General features: G+C 38.2%; 1 protein-coding gene across 2 annotated transcripts in view; it reads left to right on the forward strand.

Moving 5' to 3' along the window:
• Window positions 1–20,823, forward strand: part of LOC140741458 (glucocorticoid-induced transcript 1 protein-like) — a 44,353-nt gene that overhangs the window by 18,269 nt on the left and 5,261 nt on the right. Inside the window, exons 3-7 of one of the 2 annotated variants that reach the window (XM_073071678.1) lie at window positions 7,224–7,313; window positions 15,191–15,307; window positions 16,316–16,459; window positions 18,413–18,632; window positions 20,160–20,280. In XM_073071678.1, the coding sequence (XP_072927779.1) occupies window positions 7,224–7,313; window positions 15,191–15,307; window positions 16,316–16,459; window positions 18,413–18,632; window positions 20,160–20,280 (692 nt within the window). The remainder of the gene's footprint in view (window positions 1–7,223; window positions 7,314–15,190; window positions 15,308–16,315; window positions 16,460–18,412; window positions 18,633–20,159; window positions 20,281–20,823) is intronic. The other variant, XM_073071679.1, reaches the window with a different exon arrangement.

Here is a 20,823-nt window from a genome sequence, read left to right on the forward strand (position 1 = left end):
CTTTCCAGACAATGTCAAATTCTCCAACTTTGGCTAAATTGTTTTCCATCTGTAACAATTCCCATTTTAAAAACAATTACAAACTTAACTAACCTAAAGTTCAACAGTATCAAAAGAAATCATCCTAATTTAGATGTTCTTTCACCCCACCCCATTATAGCTGGTACCCCACTTTTAACAATATATGCAAAAATAAATTGTTCAATTATGTACATTTTTCCTTAATCTTCCACACTGAATTAGCTGAAAAACCTGGGCACCTGAAACAAGAAAGTAAAGAATTAAAATCACAGCTACCTCTTAAAGAAACATCATAATTTGGAATTATAATTGTGAAAATGTAGTACCTGCACTAGCTAAAATTTACTTTGTTTTAAGTTCTAACCAAACTCATGACCATTTTTTAATATCTCTGCTATCTATACAATTGCTAATTCTTCTAAATGTTTTTTTCGGTTGAACTCAATTATGATACCCTATCATGATATTGCAGTCATTTACTTAATGTTCTTTTGGGTTCCTTTTCATGGCAATCTTCTACAGTGTATAACTAAGGATTCCTTACTGAAATGTTTTGGTAAATGTAAATTTTGCTAGTGTTCATTATAGCAAGTCAAGAGCACTTGTGCCAAGTGCAACTTCAAACTACCCATGAATTCTTGATGCTGAGTATTTTGTTGCATCAGTTTGTCTCGGCTTGTTTCACATAATTCACTGTATTCCTTCAGCACTATTGTGTTTGCAAAGTTGCATCTGTGTGTCACTTCAGCCTCCATTTACAATGTGTAATGTACTAAAGGGAATTATACCATGAGCAGTATTGGGCTGGGTGAACACAAAGGTAATGAGACCCACTTGTATAAGAAAAATTTGGATAACTGAATTTGGCTAAGCGAAAGGTCTTTTGACTTGTCAAAAATGGCACAGCATGTTGGTTCTTCCCTGTTCCTATGGTAGTGAACTATATAAACCAGAGTTTAAAATTGTAACTGAGTCCACAGGTGTGATTGGTGTGTTTTAAAGATTCCACTAGTTTCCCCATACTGCCTCCATTTTTGTTTGGAAGTGCAGGTTAAAATGGAAGACTGTTGCACAACAGGTGTCGCACAAGCTGATCAGTTTTAATTATTAATGCCTTTGCTTTCTGGTAAACTAATAAGATTACGATAACCTAAAGTGAGTTTGTGCCTTCAGCACATTGTTGCCTGCGGGTGAAAAAAATCTCCCAATATCTGAACTGGCTGTTACTATTTTTGAAGAGATTGGTTGCATTGCAAAATAATACAAAATTAGCTTTTGTGCTGACTTGTGTTACTATGCATTATCAGGGCACATCAAGAGGTGACTGTTAAATGGCCTATTTAACCAATGTCGATTTTTAAAAAAATATAGGCAAGCTCTACTTACTGCCCACATCCTTCAAAGTTGGGACTTTTCTGTGGTTTGTGTACTTTTTGCTCTTGTAGGCAGTTCTGAAATAATGAAAAATTATGAAATGCAGTATTGCAATAAAGATGTTTGTTTTCACATTAATAGAAAAATTAGGTATAATAGTTCTGCATTTGACAGTTTTTTCCACTTCCTCATAAATAGTGATTGCTTTAAAATATTCCCAGACCCTAAATTGGTAATAGTGGGAAAGTAAAGTAATTAAACTATTTCTTTTTAGCCCAGGAGTTCCCAACCTGGGCTCCACGGACACCTGGATTAATGGAGTCCATGGCCTTAAAGAAAAAAGGGATCGGGAGCCCCTACTTTCAACCAAAAAAACTTGTCAGATGTTCTGTAATTTTTGTTCCATAAGTGGTATGATGTACAATACCTCAAGGGCTGTAAATATTTCTGCATGTGAGGGGTTGTAGTTGCCTTGTCACATAACTGCAGTACTTTTTGTCGATGGCGTACTACAGCTTCTGCACCAGTGGTGGAGGGAGTAAATGTATATATCTACTGATAGTGCAGGAAGCTGCTTTTCGAGTTCTTAATTTGTTTTTGTATTTGAGCTATATTTGTTCAGGAATATGAAGAATATTCTATCATATGATCTCCGCCATGTGGACTAGAATGACTTTGGGGTGTCAGGCAATGACTCACTCATTTGTAAGATGTCCAACTTCTGTGCTATTGTAGGCATAATATGTGGTTAAAGTTAAAAAGCAAATTGCAATAAACTTTCAATTCCAATGCTTAGTACTCAGAAGGGTAGAACTCAAAAACATTTTTCAACTGTTGAAGCACAATAATTGCAAGCTTGTAGTTTTAGAAAGATCGTAACATTTGCTGGGTATATGGTCTTTGAGATCATTTCAGTTGTGCCAAAAGGACTTTGAATTATTTTTTTCACTCTGGAAAATCATCGACCTACAATTGACTAGTTAGGTTAGATCTGTTAGGTCTGTAAATCCTGGTTGTTTGCCTTGGTTTGTCTGAAATTTTTGTTCAAAGTGTTCAAATTTTTAATGTGCAAATGAAGATGGGAATATTACACATTCTTGAGCATATGTTGGCAGGCTTCAAGTATAAGGCTTCTTGTGATAGAAACAAGGCAATGTGTAGTTTGAGTTGAGCTGGAATGGATGAAGTCCCCAACATTTCATTTACTTGAGATTGCATTTGACACAGCTGTATTTGTGTGGAAATTGATTTCGATTGGAGGTGTTATGTTCTGGGTACACTCCATGGAAAGTGTTTAAATGAGGTTTGGTAAGAAAAGATTGTGTGAGTACAGATACAAAACCATAAATAAGAGATTAATTAGAATTTTAATTTTAAAAAAAATACTTGCATTCTAGCCAAGGTTCTTTTATGTTAAGCTTCTCTTGGAATACAGCAAACAATTAAAATTGGCATTGAAAGTTGCAAAAAGAAAATCTCTAGATAATAGTTTTCAGAATCGGGTTTAATATCACTAGTATATGTCGCAAAATTTGCTGATTTGCGGCAGCAGTATATTGCAATGCATGAAAATAACAACTAAAGCAATGTATGCATTAAAAAAATGTGCAAAAAAAAAAGGAAAAATGGGGTAATGTACATGGGTTTCATTATCCATTCAGAAATATAATGGCAAAGGAGAAGCTGTTCCTGACACATTGAATGTGTATCTTTGGGCTCCTGTAGCAACTCCTTGATGGTAATAATGAAAAGGGGGCATATCCTGGGTGATTGAAGTCCTGAATGATGGATGATGCCTTTTTGAGGCATCTCCCTTTGAAGGTGTCCTCAATGCTAGTGAGGCTAGTTTCCATGATGGAGCTAGCTGAGTTGGAAACTTTCTGCAGCTTTTTGCTGATCCTGTGCAGTGACCTCTCCATACCAGATAGTGATGCAGTCAGTTAGGATGCTCTCCACTGTACATCTGTAAAAATTTGCAAGTGTCTTTGGTGACATGCCAAGTCTCCGTGAACTCCAATGAAATATAGCTACTGTTTGGTGTTTGTAATTGCATCAATATGGTGAGCCCAGGATAGATCCTCAGATATTGACTCCTCAGAACTTGAAACTGCTCACCCTTTCCACTGCTCATCACTCATTGATGACTGGTGTGTATTCCCTCAACTTCCCTTTTCTGAAGTCTGCAATCAATTCCTTGGTCTCACTGATGTTGAGTAGCCGGTCAGTGATGTAGAGGTATCCGCACTGGACTTCAGTGAGTGGTCCTGGGTTTGAATCTGACCAGCTCCTTGAATGCTTTCAATCCCTATTGGGGACTTTGCCGCTAAAATTGCTAAAAGTTGCTGTCTGATGCACCACAAGATGTGGAAAGGAACAACAACTGGTGTTGAGTGCAAGGTTGTTGCTGTGACACCACTCAACCAGTCTCGCTCCTGTATGCCACCTCTTCACCGTCTGAGATTCTGCCAACAATAGTTGTGTCATTGGCAAATTTATAGATGGCATTTGTACTCTGCCTAGTCACAGTCATGGGTGTAGAGAGTAAAGCAGTAGGCTAAGCATGCATCCTTGAGTGTGCCAGTGTTGATTGTCAGTGAGCAGATGTTTCTTCTATTGGGAGGAATTTGAACTGAATGTGACATAATGTGAAAAGCTTGATAATCCTTTATACTATCTAAGTTGTTCTCTGCTTTGGATGTGTGGGGAAACGTTTCTACTTGGAGAAGGAGACCAGACTTGGAAGCTATAAAAGTATGACACCTGTCAAAATTCTTTGGATAATTTTGTAGAAACCTTCCTTTAACAAATGTGGAATTTCCTATCACAAGGATTTGAGGCAAATAATTCAAGAGGAAATCTAGATCGGTATCACAATAGAGCTAGAATGGGATACTTGGTAGTTAGCTTGGGGATGCCCAGCCTATAGATGCAACTTTTGAGGGCCTAAACATAATGAGCATGTCAGGGTTCTGTCAATTTGGCATATGACTTCATTTCAGTAATGCATGAGTCATTATGCATTTCATGAGAAAATGCTTCCAAAAACTGCCCGTTTTCTGCAGTGGAGACACTGGAGGAACAAAGTTGGTTTGACTGTGCTCAGAGATCCAAGAGTTTCTTCCCTTTTCCCTTCTCGCCTTCCTTGGGCATAGTTCAGTTCAGTTCAGTGTTCGTTATCTGCAGACTGCCCTGATTCAAAAATAGCCCAAAAGTAGTAATTAAAAAGAGCAGCTAGAAATATAACCCTCTTGAGAATATTGCCTTTGGTAGTGTTCACTGGTGCCATCTTCTTCTGGCTAAAGGTCTTGTGCATTTTCTGATGTCAGTTGTAGATAATCTGTTGGTAGGTCCTGATGAACCATTTTTTTTTCCTGTGTGGGATGGACTATTTTTGATAGTAACTTTGCTCAAGTGGTTTCTGTTGTCCTGGATCTGATTTGGAGTAGAAACAAAAGCTATAACTTTGAGCTACTAATTTAAGAAACAAGGCCTTGTGCTTTGATGTATTGAAAATCAAAGGTGGCAGAGCTAAAATGACTAAACTTCACTTTTTTCCAGTTTAAATATTTGGGTATCTGTAAGGTATTTTGCACAGGAATTGACTGCTATTCTGACTTTGACTTCACTTTTCAAAGCTGCCATTCATAACACAGTCTTAGTTTTAATCAAATACAATATTTGCCACACTTGAGGGTGTATGCTATCTATTTTGAATCTAAAACAGTTATCTGTGCTATTGAGGATATTTTGTGGCCTGTGTACATCCTTCCTTTACCTTTCTCTTTAGAAATTTTCCATGACTCCATTGTGGAATGTTCAAGTTTAACTAACAGTGTAAATAACATTTCTGAGCAAATGTTCAAAATAAATGTGAACATAATTGACCCTACTTTTCATGGGGAAAAGGTGGTTTGTTGATAATTTTGAACATTCTACCACATTGATGAGATATCAAAGAGACATTGAACTAATGACTGAATGTTATATAAATTTGTAAGGTGTGAAAATATGTAGAGCCTAGTGTGCACACAAGCTGTAAAGAAATGTAGGCTAACAATGCTGCCTTCTCGTTGAAGCATCAGGATTCTACTACAAAACTTGGGTGAGTGAATCAACCTTGGACAAGGTAATGCAGTCCAATACTAACAGTATTTTAAAAACTTAATAAATTACCTGCAATTGACTATACAGTACATTTAAATGGAATTGTAATTATATGAAAACAGATTTTTTGAGCTAACAATGATTGTGTCAAGCATTTGTATTTCGCCTTGGAGGTCAGTACCAAAATGTTTGCAGTACTGGCCTCTCATGATCTTCATGTGGATCCGCTATTGCTGAATTCCATTTTCCTGGTAATTTTGGTTGATCTCTGCAATGGTCAAACACAGAATTACCCTCCAGGTTCAAACTCTGAACCAGGCATATTACGTGCATCTTTCAAGGAGTTCTTTTGGAGACTTTTTTAAATGTTCATTCAAAATTTTTTGTATAATTAAATGAATTAAACATTCCAGCAAAAATACTTGGCATTCTGTAGTTCATTATTATTCAAATTCATTTTTAATTAATTTCAGCCTCCTGTTCCCTCCGGCAGTCTGTCATAATAAACTGCAGCAAATGCAATTTTTTCATTTTAGGTTATGTTTTGATGAACATGGAATCGCCAGAAATGCAAATTTAAAGGGTTTTCTCATCTAATGTGTACTATATAACTCTTAAATGCTACAACCCACAATCCTTGCTTTAGTTTTGTCAGTTTTTCCTGCTTCATACCAATCTTATTACAAAGTGCACAAAATGACAGGAAACTGAAAGCAAGTCCAAAGTTACGGCAGAATCATAACTAATATTGCAGTCCTTCCTCTTAAAACAGTGAAGCCTTTCTAGATTTCATTGTCCATATTTGCAGACAAAATCTACAATCTTTAATGGTTATGAGAGCCTATGGTAAAATTAATTTTCTATAAAGGAAAAATTGAATTGATTGTTCATTCCACTAGGTTAAGCACGTAAAGCTGAGCTGCTTCTGGCCTTGGATTTTGCGCTTCTGCTTGGATACTAATTTCGTCCCCTGCATACAGTATTTGCAGGGCCTCGTATTACTTCATTTCTTGCTAAGAAGCCCTTCGCAGCATGAATTAATGTAAAAGTACAGTAAAATAAATTCTTATTTTGTTCAATCAAAAATACCTATTTGCAGCTAAATGAATAGTGTCCATCTCTTATTACACTTGCTTTTGCCAGGCTTGCCATAGATTTTCATGCTAAAATCTTCAACAATTAAGAATTACGTTGGGGATCTGAGATGTCAGTAAATGTGACATGTAACAATCTCTGATCACCTAGTAGATTGCAATTCGATAATTATAGAGACTGCCTCTGTTCTAGCTACCACAAAATGTAGCCGTCATTTAGAAATTCAACATTTATCCAAGATACAAGCTGTGCTTGCAAAAATGTTAATTTTTAATCTTTTGCATACTCTCAATTGGACAAACCAACTTTCTAGTTTATTTCCTGTTCATTTATCACTAATCTCCAGGTTATTAAGGGGTGGAAAGTTACAAATTGCTATTAAAGGTTAATGCAGAAGTTCACAATTTAGTTTAACACTGATTCCATTTCCCCTCTTAAGATCAAAATAATAGTGTTGCATGTATATTGTTGCTTCTGCAACAAATACTATACATAATTTTTTTTGCTTCATAGAACTGAATCCAGCTCTGTCTTTAAATGCTGGTTATGGTGATGTTTTGCAAAAAAACTAAATTTGGAAAAAAAAAGTAATACTTTTGTTTTAAATAAGGGCTACTTTGTGTTTACAGACTCCTAGTACTTGGCATGAGATAGGACTGAAAAGGAAGAACTCTCACAAACGTTCTGCATCATGGGGTAGTGCAGATCAGCTGAAAGAGGTAATGCATATGCTAAAGCAAATAATATACTGTGGAATCCTGGTTAAATGCCTTTATCCACCTACGTGTTGTACAGCACCTAACTTAATTTGAGACAGACGGCCTGCGAGAAATTGCAGAGCAAATCACAGATAAAAGATTATGCCAAGTAAAAGAAATTTGAGCTTTGTGGAGAAACTAGTGGGCTCTCCTTTGCACATAGTCTGAAGTGGAGTTTCCATATGGGTGTCAGAGGTTTGTGAAATGAGTAAAGGAGGTGAAATTCTTTTGGGAGGTTAAGTAATCGGAAGATAAAGATTGAGGCACATTTTTTAAACCAGTGTGGAAACTAATTTATTCATATTTTATAAGGAAAATGAATAGATAGTGAAAATGGGGAAACTTGTAAAGCTTTGTAGAAATAGCAGCAGAATGAGCTATTAGTTTTTTCAGAGCTAGCTTAATGTCATCTAGTAGTCAGCTGTTCTGTATGATTGTGTGAAATGAACAGGATATGTCATGAAATTTGTAATGCGGCTGCAGTACATTGCAATACATCACTGTAAATTGTGTATATACTGTAATATTAAATAAGTACAGGTAGTCCCTGAGTTACGAACGTCCGACTTATGGACAACTCGTACTTATGAACCGAGGAAGGAGAACACTGTCTGCCATTTTAAGTCGGATTGTGACACCATCTGCCATTTTAAGTCGTTGCCATTGACACTGTGAGTGTTTAACTGTGTATTTGGCTTAAATTTTTCTTAGTAAGATTCACCCTGACCCCCCCCCCGTTCCGGTCAGCTGGTGGCGCAGTCAGATCAGCACCAGGCTAGAGAACGGAGGTTCCCGAGTTTGATTTAGTGACAGACCGCTTCCATGCTGAGTTGATGTCGATCCAGTGACTCCCGCACCATCTGTGCTAGGTTGATGTCGAGCTCGCAACTCGACCTCGTAAAAAAAAAAACAAAAAAAAACACTGCCACCTCCAGTTTAAATTCCCATGTTGAATATTGTGGAGGATCAAATACCCAAATCCAGCACAGCCCCCACTTGTCCCATTTAACCTGTCTCAATGCGGTGGAGTTTAGGACCCGGGGAATTCAGTGCGGTGGTCCTTAGAACCCAGCGGACCTTGGGAGCCGGCGCAGGTCGGGACCCGCCACCCGCGGTGTTTCTGTTCCAGTGCCGGGAAGCAATCGCGATCGAAAATAAAGTGGAAATAATAAAGCGTTTGGAAAGAGGTGAAACGCCATCGGTCATTGGAAAAGCGTTAGGCTACGTCGGTCAACAATCAGAACAATTTTAAAGGATAACGGATAAAGTGAGAATAATGGAGCATGTGAAAGGCCCTGCCCCGATGAAAGCTACAATTATTACTAAGCAATGCAGTGGTTTAATTAATGAAATACATACGTTTCTTAAGTGTTTTATATGCATAGAAAGGTAAAATATATACTATATACTAAGACGAACGTTTGACTAACTGACGCTAAATAATACCGGATGTACTTGTTCCGACTTACGTACAAATCCGACTTAAAGACGGACTCAGGAATGGAACTCGTACGTAACCCGGGGACTGCCTGTAGTGCAAAAAGAGAAAATAGTAAGGTAGTGTTCATAGGTTCAATGTCCATTCAGAAATCTGATGGCAGAGCGGAAGAAGCTATTCCTGAATCACTGAGTATGCCTTCAGGCTCTTGTACCACCTACCTGATGGTAGCAATGAGAAGCGGACATATCCTGGGTGATGAGGGTCCTTAATGATGGATGCTGCCTTTTTGAGGCATTGCTCCTTGAGGATATCTTGCATGCTGAAGAAGCTAGTGTCCATGATGGAGCTGACTGAATTTGCAATTTTCTGCAGCTTATTTTGATCCTGTGCAATAGTTCTGTCCTTGTCGGACAGTTTCATGCTGTCCATGGTACATCTGTAGACAATTGCAAGTGTCTTTGGTGTCGTGCTGAATCTCTTCAAACTGTTGTGCCGCCTTTATAGCTGCATCGATATGTTGAGTCCAGGATAGATCCTCAGATGTTGACACCCAGGAACTTGAAATTGTTCACTCTTTCTACTGCTGAACCTCTGGTGTATGTTCTCTTCTCTTACCCTTTCTGAAGTCCACCGTCAATTCTTTGGTCTTGCTGACATTGAGGGCAAGGTTGTTACTGCTGCAACACCACTCAACCAGCTAATTTATCTCGCTCCTGTACGCTTTCTTGTCGCCAACTGAAATTATACCAACAATAATTGACATCAGCAAATTTATAGATGGCATTTGAGCTGTGCCTGGCCACACAGTTGTGAGTTTAGAGAGAGTAGAGCAGTGGGCTAACCACACATCCTTGAGTTGCACCAATTGAACTGGTATCTGCAATATTATAATGCTTTGGATAAACCAGCACCCCTTCGCCCTCCTTTTATCCAAGTATGGTAGGAATTAGCAATGTTGAGAGAGCATTAAAGCTGGCACCAGTTACCTTTTGAAATCAAGTTGTGGAGGAAAGATGCACCATTTGGGAATTGTCTAATGCGCATTTAGAATATGAAGGTGGTCAACTTTTTTTTTGAAAGGAAATGGACTTGAAAATATGGCAAAGCAATTTTTAGGATGATTTTAAAAAGCCAAAAGAATCCTTGCCTGCATTCTAGTTTGTGCGCTAAATATTTTTGTGACAATCCAGGTTTTGTCGAATTCTCCCACATCTATTATGGGTATTGGGCTCCTAACAAGGCAGAATGACCAAATGCTTGCACCAATACTTGAGTATAAAATTCAAATTCCTTCCAGTTGCAGATGGCAAGTTTGTACTTGTACAAAAATCAAAATCAGAGCCTTGGCTTTGTGATGCCACTCTGGCTTTTGAGTCATATTATTGTGGGATTAAGGTTCAGTTTAGAAACATAGGCCGATAACTGAAGCTGATGTTTGAATGCAGTATGGAGCCATTACCCACAGTTGAATACCAACTCCATCTGAAACATGTTTGTCTTCTTGAGTGGAATTATGAAATCTCCAACTTGGAAATGAGTTGGGGAATTCCATGGTATAAATTATCAATTGAACCCTTAATAGAAATCATTAAAACATTATGTAGTCACTTAATGTTGGTTGAGAGTCTTTTAATCACACTTTTACAGCAACTATTTCATGAGTACATCATTGGCTTCAGTGTACTTTAGTACATCCTGAATTCCTGTACGATATACAGGAATCCGTATATGAATGCAGCTAAATGCCGCTGATTTTAATTTCTGGCTTCAATTACTGAAAACTATTTGTGTCCTTTCATTACTGATTGTCATGAGCATAAGCAAACTATTGTGGTCTATGGAAATAAGCTCTTAGTGAAGTCTAAACCTATGCTGTGTCGCTCTACTGCCTGGAATTGTAATTTCAAAGTTGAAGTGGAAAGAAGATCGAGTGGCATTCCCTAGGGCCTTTGAGAAAGGACATTCATGTTAAGATTTAAAGCTGGCTCGTTGCAAAAATATTCCCAATTCTACACTTTCACTACCCTTTCTAGCCCATCCTCTAATATTAATGGGATTTATTCCATTAGATTTTTTTTATAGATTTGGAATGTGCCTCATTCACCTTTAAGTTGCTGTTTGCCATACCTTTTATAAAGTACCTCTGCATATGAGCAAAACTTCCAAAGCAGGAGCATTTGTCATTAGTGTTAGATGGAAACAGTTTAAACTAAATATCAAATATAAAGGGGATTAACAAAGTACAGCATGTTTTTTAATAACTTGCTAATCTTACATGGATTTTACTTTAACTGAAAAATTCTGTTAAAGTTCAAAGTAAATTTTATTATCAAAGTACATATGTCACCACATACAACCCTGAGATTCATTTTCTTGTGGGCATACTCAAATCTATAGAATAGTAACTAACAGGATGAATGAAATATCATTCATAATAGTGTTGCAGACACAAACTATGAATAGAAATAGTGCCTATAGATAGTATTCACCCCCTGGAAGTTTTATTGTTTTACAACATTGAATCACAGTGGATTTAATTTGACTTTTTTTGGACACTGATCAACAGAAAAAGACTTTCGTGTCAAAGTGAAAACAGATCTCTACCTAGTGATCTAAATTAATTACAAATATAAAACACAAAATAATTGCATAAGTATTCACCCCTTCTAGCCAGTATTTAGTAGATGCACCTTTGGCAGTAATTACAGCCTTGAGTCTGTCCTTTGGCAGTAATTACAGCCTTGAGTCTGTATGTATAGGCCTCTATCAGCTTTGTACATCTGGACACTACAATTTTTCCCCATTCTTTATAAAACTGCTCAAGCTCCATCAGATTGCATGAAGATCATGAGTGAACAGCTCTTTTCAAGTCCAGCCACACGTTCTCAATTGGATTGAGATTTGGACTCTGACTTAGCAACTCCAGGGCATTAACCTTGTTGTTTTTAAGGCTTCCTGTGTAGGTTTGGCTTTATGCTTGTGGTCATTGTCTTGCTGGAAAACAAATCTTCTCTCAAGTCACAGTTCTCTTGCAGACTGCGTTATGTTTTCCTCCAGGATTTCTGTGTATTTTGCTGCATTCATTTTACCCTCTACCTTCACAGACTTTCCAGGGCCTGCTGCAGTGAAGCATCCCCACAGCATGATGCAGCCACCACATGCTTCAAGAGAGATTGGTGTTTTTTGATGATGTGTAGTAACTGTGTTTAGTTTGGCCAAATAGCTTAAATTTCGTTTCATCGGACCATAGAACCTTTTCCCAGCTGACTTCAGAGTCTCCCACTAGAAAACTCTAGCCAAAATTTTGTGTGAGAGTTGTTTTACAACAGTGGCTTTCTCTTTGCCACTTTCCCATGAAGCTGCGACTGGTGAAGCTCCCGGGCAACAGTTGTAGTACACACAGTCTTTCCTATCTCAGCCACTGAAGCTTGTAACTCCTCCAGAGTTACCATAGGTCTCTTGGTGGCGACCCTCACCAGTCCTCTTGCATGGTCACTCAGTTTTTGAGGACTGCCTGCTCTAGGCAGATTTATAGCTGTGCCATATTCTTTCCATTTCTGAATGATTGACTGAACTGTACTCCGAGGGACATTGAGTGACTTGGAAATTTTCTTGTATCCACCTCGACTTGTGCTTTTCAATAACCTTTTTGAGGAGTTGCTTGGAGTATTCTTTTGTCTTTGTGGTGTAGTTTTTGCCAGGATACTGACTCACCAGCAGTTGGACCTTCCAGATACAGGTGTAGTTTTACTACAATCAATTGAAACACCTTGACTGCACACAGTTGTCCAAAAATAGAACTCCTTTTAACTAAATGTGTGACTTCTAAAACCAATTGGCTGCACCAGTGATGATTTGGTGCTTCATATTGGGGATGAGTACTTATGCAATCAATTATTTTGTTTTATATTTGTAATTTAGATCACTCTGTAGAGATCTGTTTTCACTTTGACACAAAAGAGTCTTTTTCTGTTGATCAGGGGTGAATACTTTTTATAGGCACTGTAAGTACATGGATGGGAGGGGAATGGAGAGCTATGGTTTGGGTGCAGGTTGATGCGACTAGGCAGATTAATAGTTCAGCACAAAGTAGATGGGCCGAAGGGCCTGTTTCTGCGCTGTAGTGTTCTATGACTCTGACTGCCTAATTGACAGAACTTTATTAGAATGAATGGGCATTTTTATGGTGCCTCTCACAACGTGAAGACGTCACAAGCTATTTGGAGGTGCAGAAGTATATTTCAAAGTCATGATCAAGTTTATTGACAATTGCAAAAATGCATGTAGGCATTGGTGTGAGGAAAAACTTGCCTGATGTCGTACCGTAGGCAGATAGCATCAGAGGAACAACATTCACAAGAAAAACATAAATATACAATAAAGAATTTTAAAAAGTTCATTGTTGTGTAAAATGGTCAGACTATTCAGACTGTTGCTATACAGAGGCTGTGATTAAGGTTGTGACGTATAGTTGCTGTTGTAATATAGGGAATTTGTCTTGTATTCACCCATAACTGCTTCATCACCAATCAAAATAGGCATTCAGTTCTGTGACATGCCAGTGAGCGTTCGATTGAGACCTCACCACAGAGAATTGTAGTGTTTGAGACCTATGATTTTTGTCTAGCTTCAAAGTAAATAGTAGTGACTCTGTGTTCTGGTCCAGTTCCTGGAGAGCAGAGGATTTAATGGAGCCTGCAGCTGAAGAAGGGGTAAGGCACAGTGAGTATGACTGCTCAAGCTCTGCAAGATTGCACAGGGATCATGAGTGAACATCCCTTTTCAATTTCAGCCATAAATTTTCAATTGGATTCAGGTCTAGACTCTGACTTGGCCACTCCAGGACATTAACTTTGTTTTTAAGCCATTCCTGTGTAGCTTTGGGGGGGGGGGGGGGGTCATTGTCTTGCTAGAAAACAAATCTTTTCCTAAGTTGTAATGCTCTTGCAGACTGCATCAGGTTTTCCTCCAGGATTTTCTTCATTCATTTTACCCTCTCCCTTCACAAACCTTCCAGGGCCTGCTGCAGTGAAGCATCCTTGCAGCTACTGCCACGCCTCATGGTACAGATGGTGTGTTTTGATGATGTGCATAGTGTTTAGACTGATGGTCAAAAAGCTCAGTTTTGGTTTCATCAGACCATAGAACCTTCCTGTTGAATTCAGTCTCCCACACGCTTCTGGCAAACTCTAGCTGAGATTTCGTGTGAGTTTTTTCAACAGTGGCTTTTTCTTTGCTACACTCCGATGAGGCTGCGACTGGTGAAGCACCTGGGCAACAGTTGTTGTATGTGCAGTCTCTCCCATCTCAGCCACTGAAGTTAGTAACTCCTCCAGAGTTGTCATAGGTCTCTTGGTGGCCTCCGTCACTAGTCCCCTTCTTGCACGGTCACTCAGTTTTTGAGCTCTAGGCAAATTTACAGCTGTGCCATATTCTTTCCATTTCTTGATAATTGAACTGTACTCCAAGGGATATTCACTGACTTGGAAGTTTTCTTGTATCCATCTACTGTCTTGTGCTTTTCGTGGAGTTGCTTGGAGTGTTCTTTTGTCTTCGTGGTGTAATTTTTGCCAGGATACTGACTCACCAGCAGTTGGACCTTCCAGATACAGGTGTAGTTTTACTACAATCAATTGAAACACCTTGACTGCAAACGGTAATCTCCACTTAACTAATAATGTGACTTTTAAAACCAATTGGCTGTACCAGTGATGATTTGGTGTGTCATATTAAAGGGGGTGAATACTTGTACAATTAATTACTTTGTGTTTTATATTTGTAGTTAATTTAGATTACTTTGTAGAGATCTGTTTTGTGTCAAAATGAAAAGAGTCTTTTACTGTTGATCAGTGTCAAAAAAGCCAAATTAAATCCACTGTGATTCTATGTTGTAAAACAATAAAACATGAAAACTTCTGGGGGGGGGGGGGGTTGAACACTTTCTGCAGGCACTGTAAATAGCAATAAATAATGAGAATTGAGATAGTCCTTTAAAGTGAGATCATTGGTGTTGGAACACTTCAATGATGGGGCAAGAGGATAAAGTTATCCCCTTTATTCAAGAGCCTGATGGTTGAGGGGTAGTAACTGTTCTTGAACCTGAAATGTTTCAATAATTATATAATTGCTTCAAGGTAAAATAACCATGAAACCTGTGGCATTTTGCCAATAATGGCCTTTAAGATCTTTACCTTTTTATCACTTGAACTTTGGAAATATTTTTTTAATTTTCAAATGATATTAAGGTACTTGTAATCCAGTATGAACACACTAAATCATTAAATTCCTTGAAGCTGTTTTATTCCCAGAAGGTTATAGCTGACCTTCTGTCCTAATTCCCTTCTTTGTGTTCCTTTGTAATGAAGGATTCTAATAATTTCCTTTGACATCTAACTAGATTGCAAAGCTCAGACAGCAACTTCAACGCACCAAACTTAGCAAGCGGCACAGCAAGGACAAAGAACGTCAATCACCTCTGCATGGAGATCATACTGCCGTGGGTTTGGTACAGCAAGTAAGATGCAATTCCTTGTCATGGATGGGCTTTGTTCATATCATGCAACGCAAAAATGCTGGTGGAACGCAGCAGGCCAGGCAGCATCTATAGGAAGAAGCACAGTTGATGTTTCGGGCCGAGACCCTTTGGTCAGGACTGACCGAAGGGTCTTGGCCCGAAACGTCGACAGCGCTTCTTCCTATAGATGCTGCCTGGCCTACTGCATTCCACCAGCACTTTGTGTGTGTGTTGCTTGAATTTCCAGCATCTTCAGATTTCCTCGTGTTTTTGTTCCTATCATTGTGGTTTAGCATGGCAGTACGTTTTAAATGTAATCTAGTCTAACATTGATGTGAATCTCCATGGATGCTAGGTGGCTCTGTGCCTTGAGTTTGACTTGAGTTTAGTTCATGCTGATTTGTTAAGATCTTGAAAGACCTATAGTAGGGCAAACAATGTGTTTGCCAGATTTTGTATTTTGAATACTAAAATAGATTTTTTATATGGTCAGGGCATTGGTGTGTTGGGGAATACAAGCACTGCACAAGGGAGAAGTGTACTGACGTGCCTCATTTTTATACTTTCTCTGCAGTAACTATTTCCATATCACTGTAGGAATTTCATTTTGAGTTTTAAGTGCAATATTTAGCTGAATTTGGGAAACAATATTTATCAATAATGTATTGAAATATTTTATGGTATGGATTATTTTGAATATCTCAATGGTTGAGTGAATATTTAAAATCTGGAGGAATTGTTTGTATTTGGCATGAAATGTACAACACAAGCTTAAAGCTGGTATGACAATATTTTGTAAAAAGATCAAATTTGCCAATTTGTAAGTTAAAATTGTTCATTAAAAATTTTCACAGGTTTTTATTTTTAATTTGTCGAAGGATTTTAGATTGGTGGTATAGAATATATTTGAAGAAAAACTAAACATTTTATTGCTGTGTGCATTTAAAACTATAAACTTTGCGTCAAACTTTATTGCTTTTTTTAATAACATTGATGTATCTTTAAAAGGGAACTTCCAAGTTTGTACCAATTTTGCAAGCCAATCTTGCTTTCACAAAGTTAATTCCACGACTTAGGAACAGCTTGGAAGCAATAAATCAGGAAATTGAAGGGATGTTTATAAAAGAGCCTGGAGATAAAGAATTACTGAGGGTATGTATTTTTGTAATAAACCATCACTTAAATTTTGTTTTTAAACTTGCATATAGGTGATCCTCATGTTGTCACCATTTGGGTTTCAGAAATTAGTCCTTGCAGAATTCACAAATCACGACCCAAAAACTTTACGTGCAGAACAAAAATCACTCAATTTATGTGAGGGTGGGTTGAAGAAGTAAACTAACGACTCTTATTTCTGGATGCATGTACCATAAATAAGACTATACAAAAAAAATGGACTTAAAGGCCATTTTCTAGGAATACAACATCCCTACCTCCAGACCTGGATCTCTAATGACAAAATTTTCCCATTTGGAACGAGACAGGATGGTTTGTGGAAATGTCCTTGGAATAAGTTAAGGAACTGATAGGGAAGTCACTTGATTGTTTAACAATTGGATGTGTGGGGACTATAGGATTAATCATTGCCTGTGATAAAGTCTCCATGAATAAGTCTTAACATCTCCAGGTGAACAGAGTTGCCTGATTTTAATTAATCTTGGTTCCTGCCTATTAAAATCTCAGCTGGGATGCAAAGTTTTGGGTTCCACTACATCTTTTAAAAAAAAAACACGAACTGCATGGATGGTGAGTACTCCAGATCTATTATTCTGGGGCATCTTTACCTTGTGCAGTTGGATGCAAGAGTCATGTTGAGTCAGTGATCTTTTTAAATTCTCATGGGCCAAGTCATAAATTGGCAATATCCTGGAAGCTTGAGCTGTTAATTGAACACATTAGGATATTATTTTGCTCAGATGAGATAGTAAAACTGAAACAGTATGTTCTTTGTTCTCACCAAAGTTTGTGCAGCTACTAGAACAAGTTGGTAACTTATTTTCATTTCATGGAGTGATTTTTATTGTGACTTTTAACTTCTACAAGGGTGACAGGGCGGAGGTATGTCTTACCAAAGGTATAAGATGCTCCTTCCCTCCACTAGCCTGCCGGTCACTTTGGGCAAAATGTAGCACCTGCTTAGACCCAAGATCAGTATCACGTGAAGCCAGGGGGTGGATGGTTGTATGAGCAGCTGGTGCATATCACTGACGCCAGACAGGCACACTCTGAAGAGTGATAATGGCAGGGGTCACCCGTCTTGTAAAGACACTTGCCAGAAGAAGGCAATGGCAAACTGCTTTTGTAGGAAGATTTACTGAGGAAAAACCATGGTCATGATCGCCCTTGTCATACAAGGCACCTAATGAACGAACTTGTACTGTTTCTATTGCAACAATAACTGAGCTGCCAGAATGCTTTCAGCTATGAAAAAGATTAATTGGCATTTAATGAAAATTCAACTGGTTGATATTAGATATTTACAGATTAATATTTGATCAGTTAATCTTTAAATTAATATAGGTGCAGCTGAGCATTCTTTTGTGCCCAACTTTTTCAAATTTAAGTACCTGCAGCTGGTATTTTCTCTTCACAAGAGCTATACATTAGTTTGAGTAGTTATATCATTTCTGAAATGGTTAAGGAGAAAATATTGTTTTTGATACCAGTAGTCCTTCAGATAATCTACTTCAAAGCCAGGTATCAGGTAAAGCCTTTATGTCAACAAATACATCACTGCCTCGCTGCAATTTCTCATGGCAGTTGTTTGGAATCTTCATGTGTGTGTCTGTGTCTACCAAACTGATTTTCAGGGATGGATGAGGGAAGCACTTTTTCTGGGAGGATCTTGCAGCTTTGGACAAGTGAACCATTCCTAAATGGCCTGTTTTTAATGGCTTTGCTTGTAGAGAGGAATTTGCCTATCCTGAGACCATGTACATTGTGCTTTGTTTTCATCAAGGTATTATGAGCACTATTGGTCTTGTGTTTTACGTTTAAAGTTTGTTAAAACATTTTTAGTCAGCAATTAACTGTGAAACAATGATTCTGTGATTTGGATTTTCCTAACTCTCATTATTCTCTTATCCTCTTTCTTCTATCTTATAGATTATGGATGCACCCGATGGGCATAGGGCACCCTTCCCCTCCCAGCAATATAGCAGCATTTCTCAGAATGACCTCTCTCCTGTACCTCTTGAACAGACCAGTGGCTATAGTAGTCCCTCTCTATATCCATCTCCATCCCCATCTCCTTCATATCCAAATGGAACCCAAGAAGAAGGTGCTTGTATTATTGAAGACTTGTCATTTTTTGTTCGTGATAAAGGTAAGGTCTTGGACAACTTTGAGGGTTTCCAGTTTGCATAGTTTGTAGTAAGATGCAACTTAATTTTTCCTCTTTCTCTTCCACCACTGACTTGTGTATCATTGAAACAAATCTTCATAAATTTTCATGGTATGTACCAGAAAATTTGGATTATTAAGTCCTATAACGAAGTGTTTATCCCACTTTGGAAAAAGTTGGTGAATGAATTTAACTCCAGCAATAGTTTTGAGTATTGACCCTTCCCAATGACGTACTGATAAGCCGGTTGCTTATAGTCAAATACTGTTTGTCATATTTATGTTAATGGCAAAAATAATTGAGGGGAGTTGATGGGGATGAATGAAAAGAAATTAAATTGCAGGAGTACAGAGAAATGAGATGAATGGGATTGGACTCCTGAGAGCTGAAAAAGCTGATTGGACTCCATTGTCACTGTAGAATTATAACATTTTCCTTGTTATTAAATTCACTTTATTTTTGTCCCAGTATGAATGATTACTTTTAATCTTCCAGAATGCTTTTAAAAGTTTTTTTTTCTGGTGGTACCAAAACTTTCTTTGCATTATAGGCACCTAATTGTTTTTAATGTTATTTTTACCAAGGGTAAATGAGACCATAAGACATTGGAGTAGAATTAGGCCATTTGGCCCATTGAGTTTGCTCCGCCATTTCATCATAGCTAATTTATTATCCCTCTAACCCCATTCTTCTGCCTCTCCCTGTAACATTTTGCTTAGAGGTCGGTGACCAGTGGTGTGCCTCAGGGACCCCTACTCTTCATGATTTTTATAAATAACCTGGATGAGGAAGTGGAGGGATGGGTCAGTAAATTTGCTGATGACACAAAGGTTGGGGGTGTTGTGGATACTATGGAGGGCAGTGATGGGATGCAAAACTGGGCTGAGAAGTGGCAGTTGGAGTTCAACACAGATAAGTGTGAAGTGGTTCATTTTGGTAGGTCAAATATGATGGCAGAATATAGTATTAATGGTAAGACTCTTGGCAGTGTGGAGGATCGGAGGGATCTTTCTAAGGTGAGGACATGTTCGGCATAGCTTTGTGGGCTGAAGGGTCTGTATTGGGCTATAGGTCTTCTGTTTCTATGTAACCTTTGATGCCAATATTAATCAAGAACCTATCAGCCTCCACTTTAAATGTATCCAATGACATGGACTTCACAGCCCTCTGGCTATGAATTCCACAGATTCACTAAGCTCTCGCTAAAGACATCCCTCCTCATCTCTGTTCTAAATGGACATCCTTCTATTCTGAGGCTGTGCCATCTGGTCCTAGACTTCTCTTCCTCCTCCTCCTCCTCCCCCCTCCCCCCTCCCCTTCAAACTATATTGCTTTTATATTCTAGTGCTTTCAAAATGAATGCTAACATCACACTTGCCTGCCTTGCCATCTGCAAGTTAACTTTTAGGGAATCTTGCCAGCTATTAATTATGTAAAATGTGCATTTATAAGTTTCCCATAACCAGTTTGTAATATTGCTCACAGTTTTTCCACTCTTCTTTCAAATAGATAGTGGCATGAACTCTCCTCTCCTGAAATATGCTTCCTCTCCCAAACCAAACCACAGCTACATGTTCAAACGGGAGCCTCCAGAAGGTTGTGAGAGGGTGACTGCATTTGAAGAAACTCCGTAAGTAAACAATTTGCATCCAAACAATTCAGTGCATTGTCTCTTTCATAGAAAGATATTTGTGTATGTTGTAATAACTTGGTTGTTGTTTCAACTAAACTGAAGGCAATCTTGTACTCAAACTTTCCACAATATTGCTATCAAGTGGCTGTTTGGCTTGTAGCATACATCTGTTATGAATCAGTTTGCTCTCAAATTAATAACTAATGACATTCCTGTTTTCCCATTGGTGGTGTTTCAGCCCTTAGTTGTATTAGTTTTATGAAGCAACAAATGTAGATTTCTGGACTGTTTCCCTATTAATTATATATAGATAAGGCTTTGTCACTCTCTTAAAAGCATTTTTCTCCTTATTTCAGACAAGGTTGACAAATGATGCTACTCTAGCCATGCAAGGGCTGAAGCCTGCATGACCTTGAGGCATAAAAATTTTGAATGATCTTTCCTTTCTCACTAGTATTTGCCTAATTTTCACAGTGAAGCTAGGATGGAGCTTCATTATGTTAGTTAAGTGGAGTTGGCAAAAGAATGAAATCTAGGCCA

Source organism: Hemitrygon akajei, chromosome 18, assembly GCF_048418815.1.
Source record: "Hemitrygon akajei chromosome 18, sHemAka1.3, whole genome shotgun sequence".
Lineage (NCBI taxonomy): Eukaryota > Metazoa > Chordata > Chondrichthyes > Myliobatiformes > Dasyatidae > Hemitrygon > Hemitrygon akajei.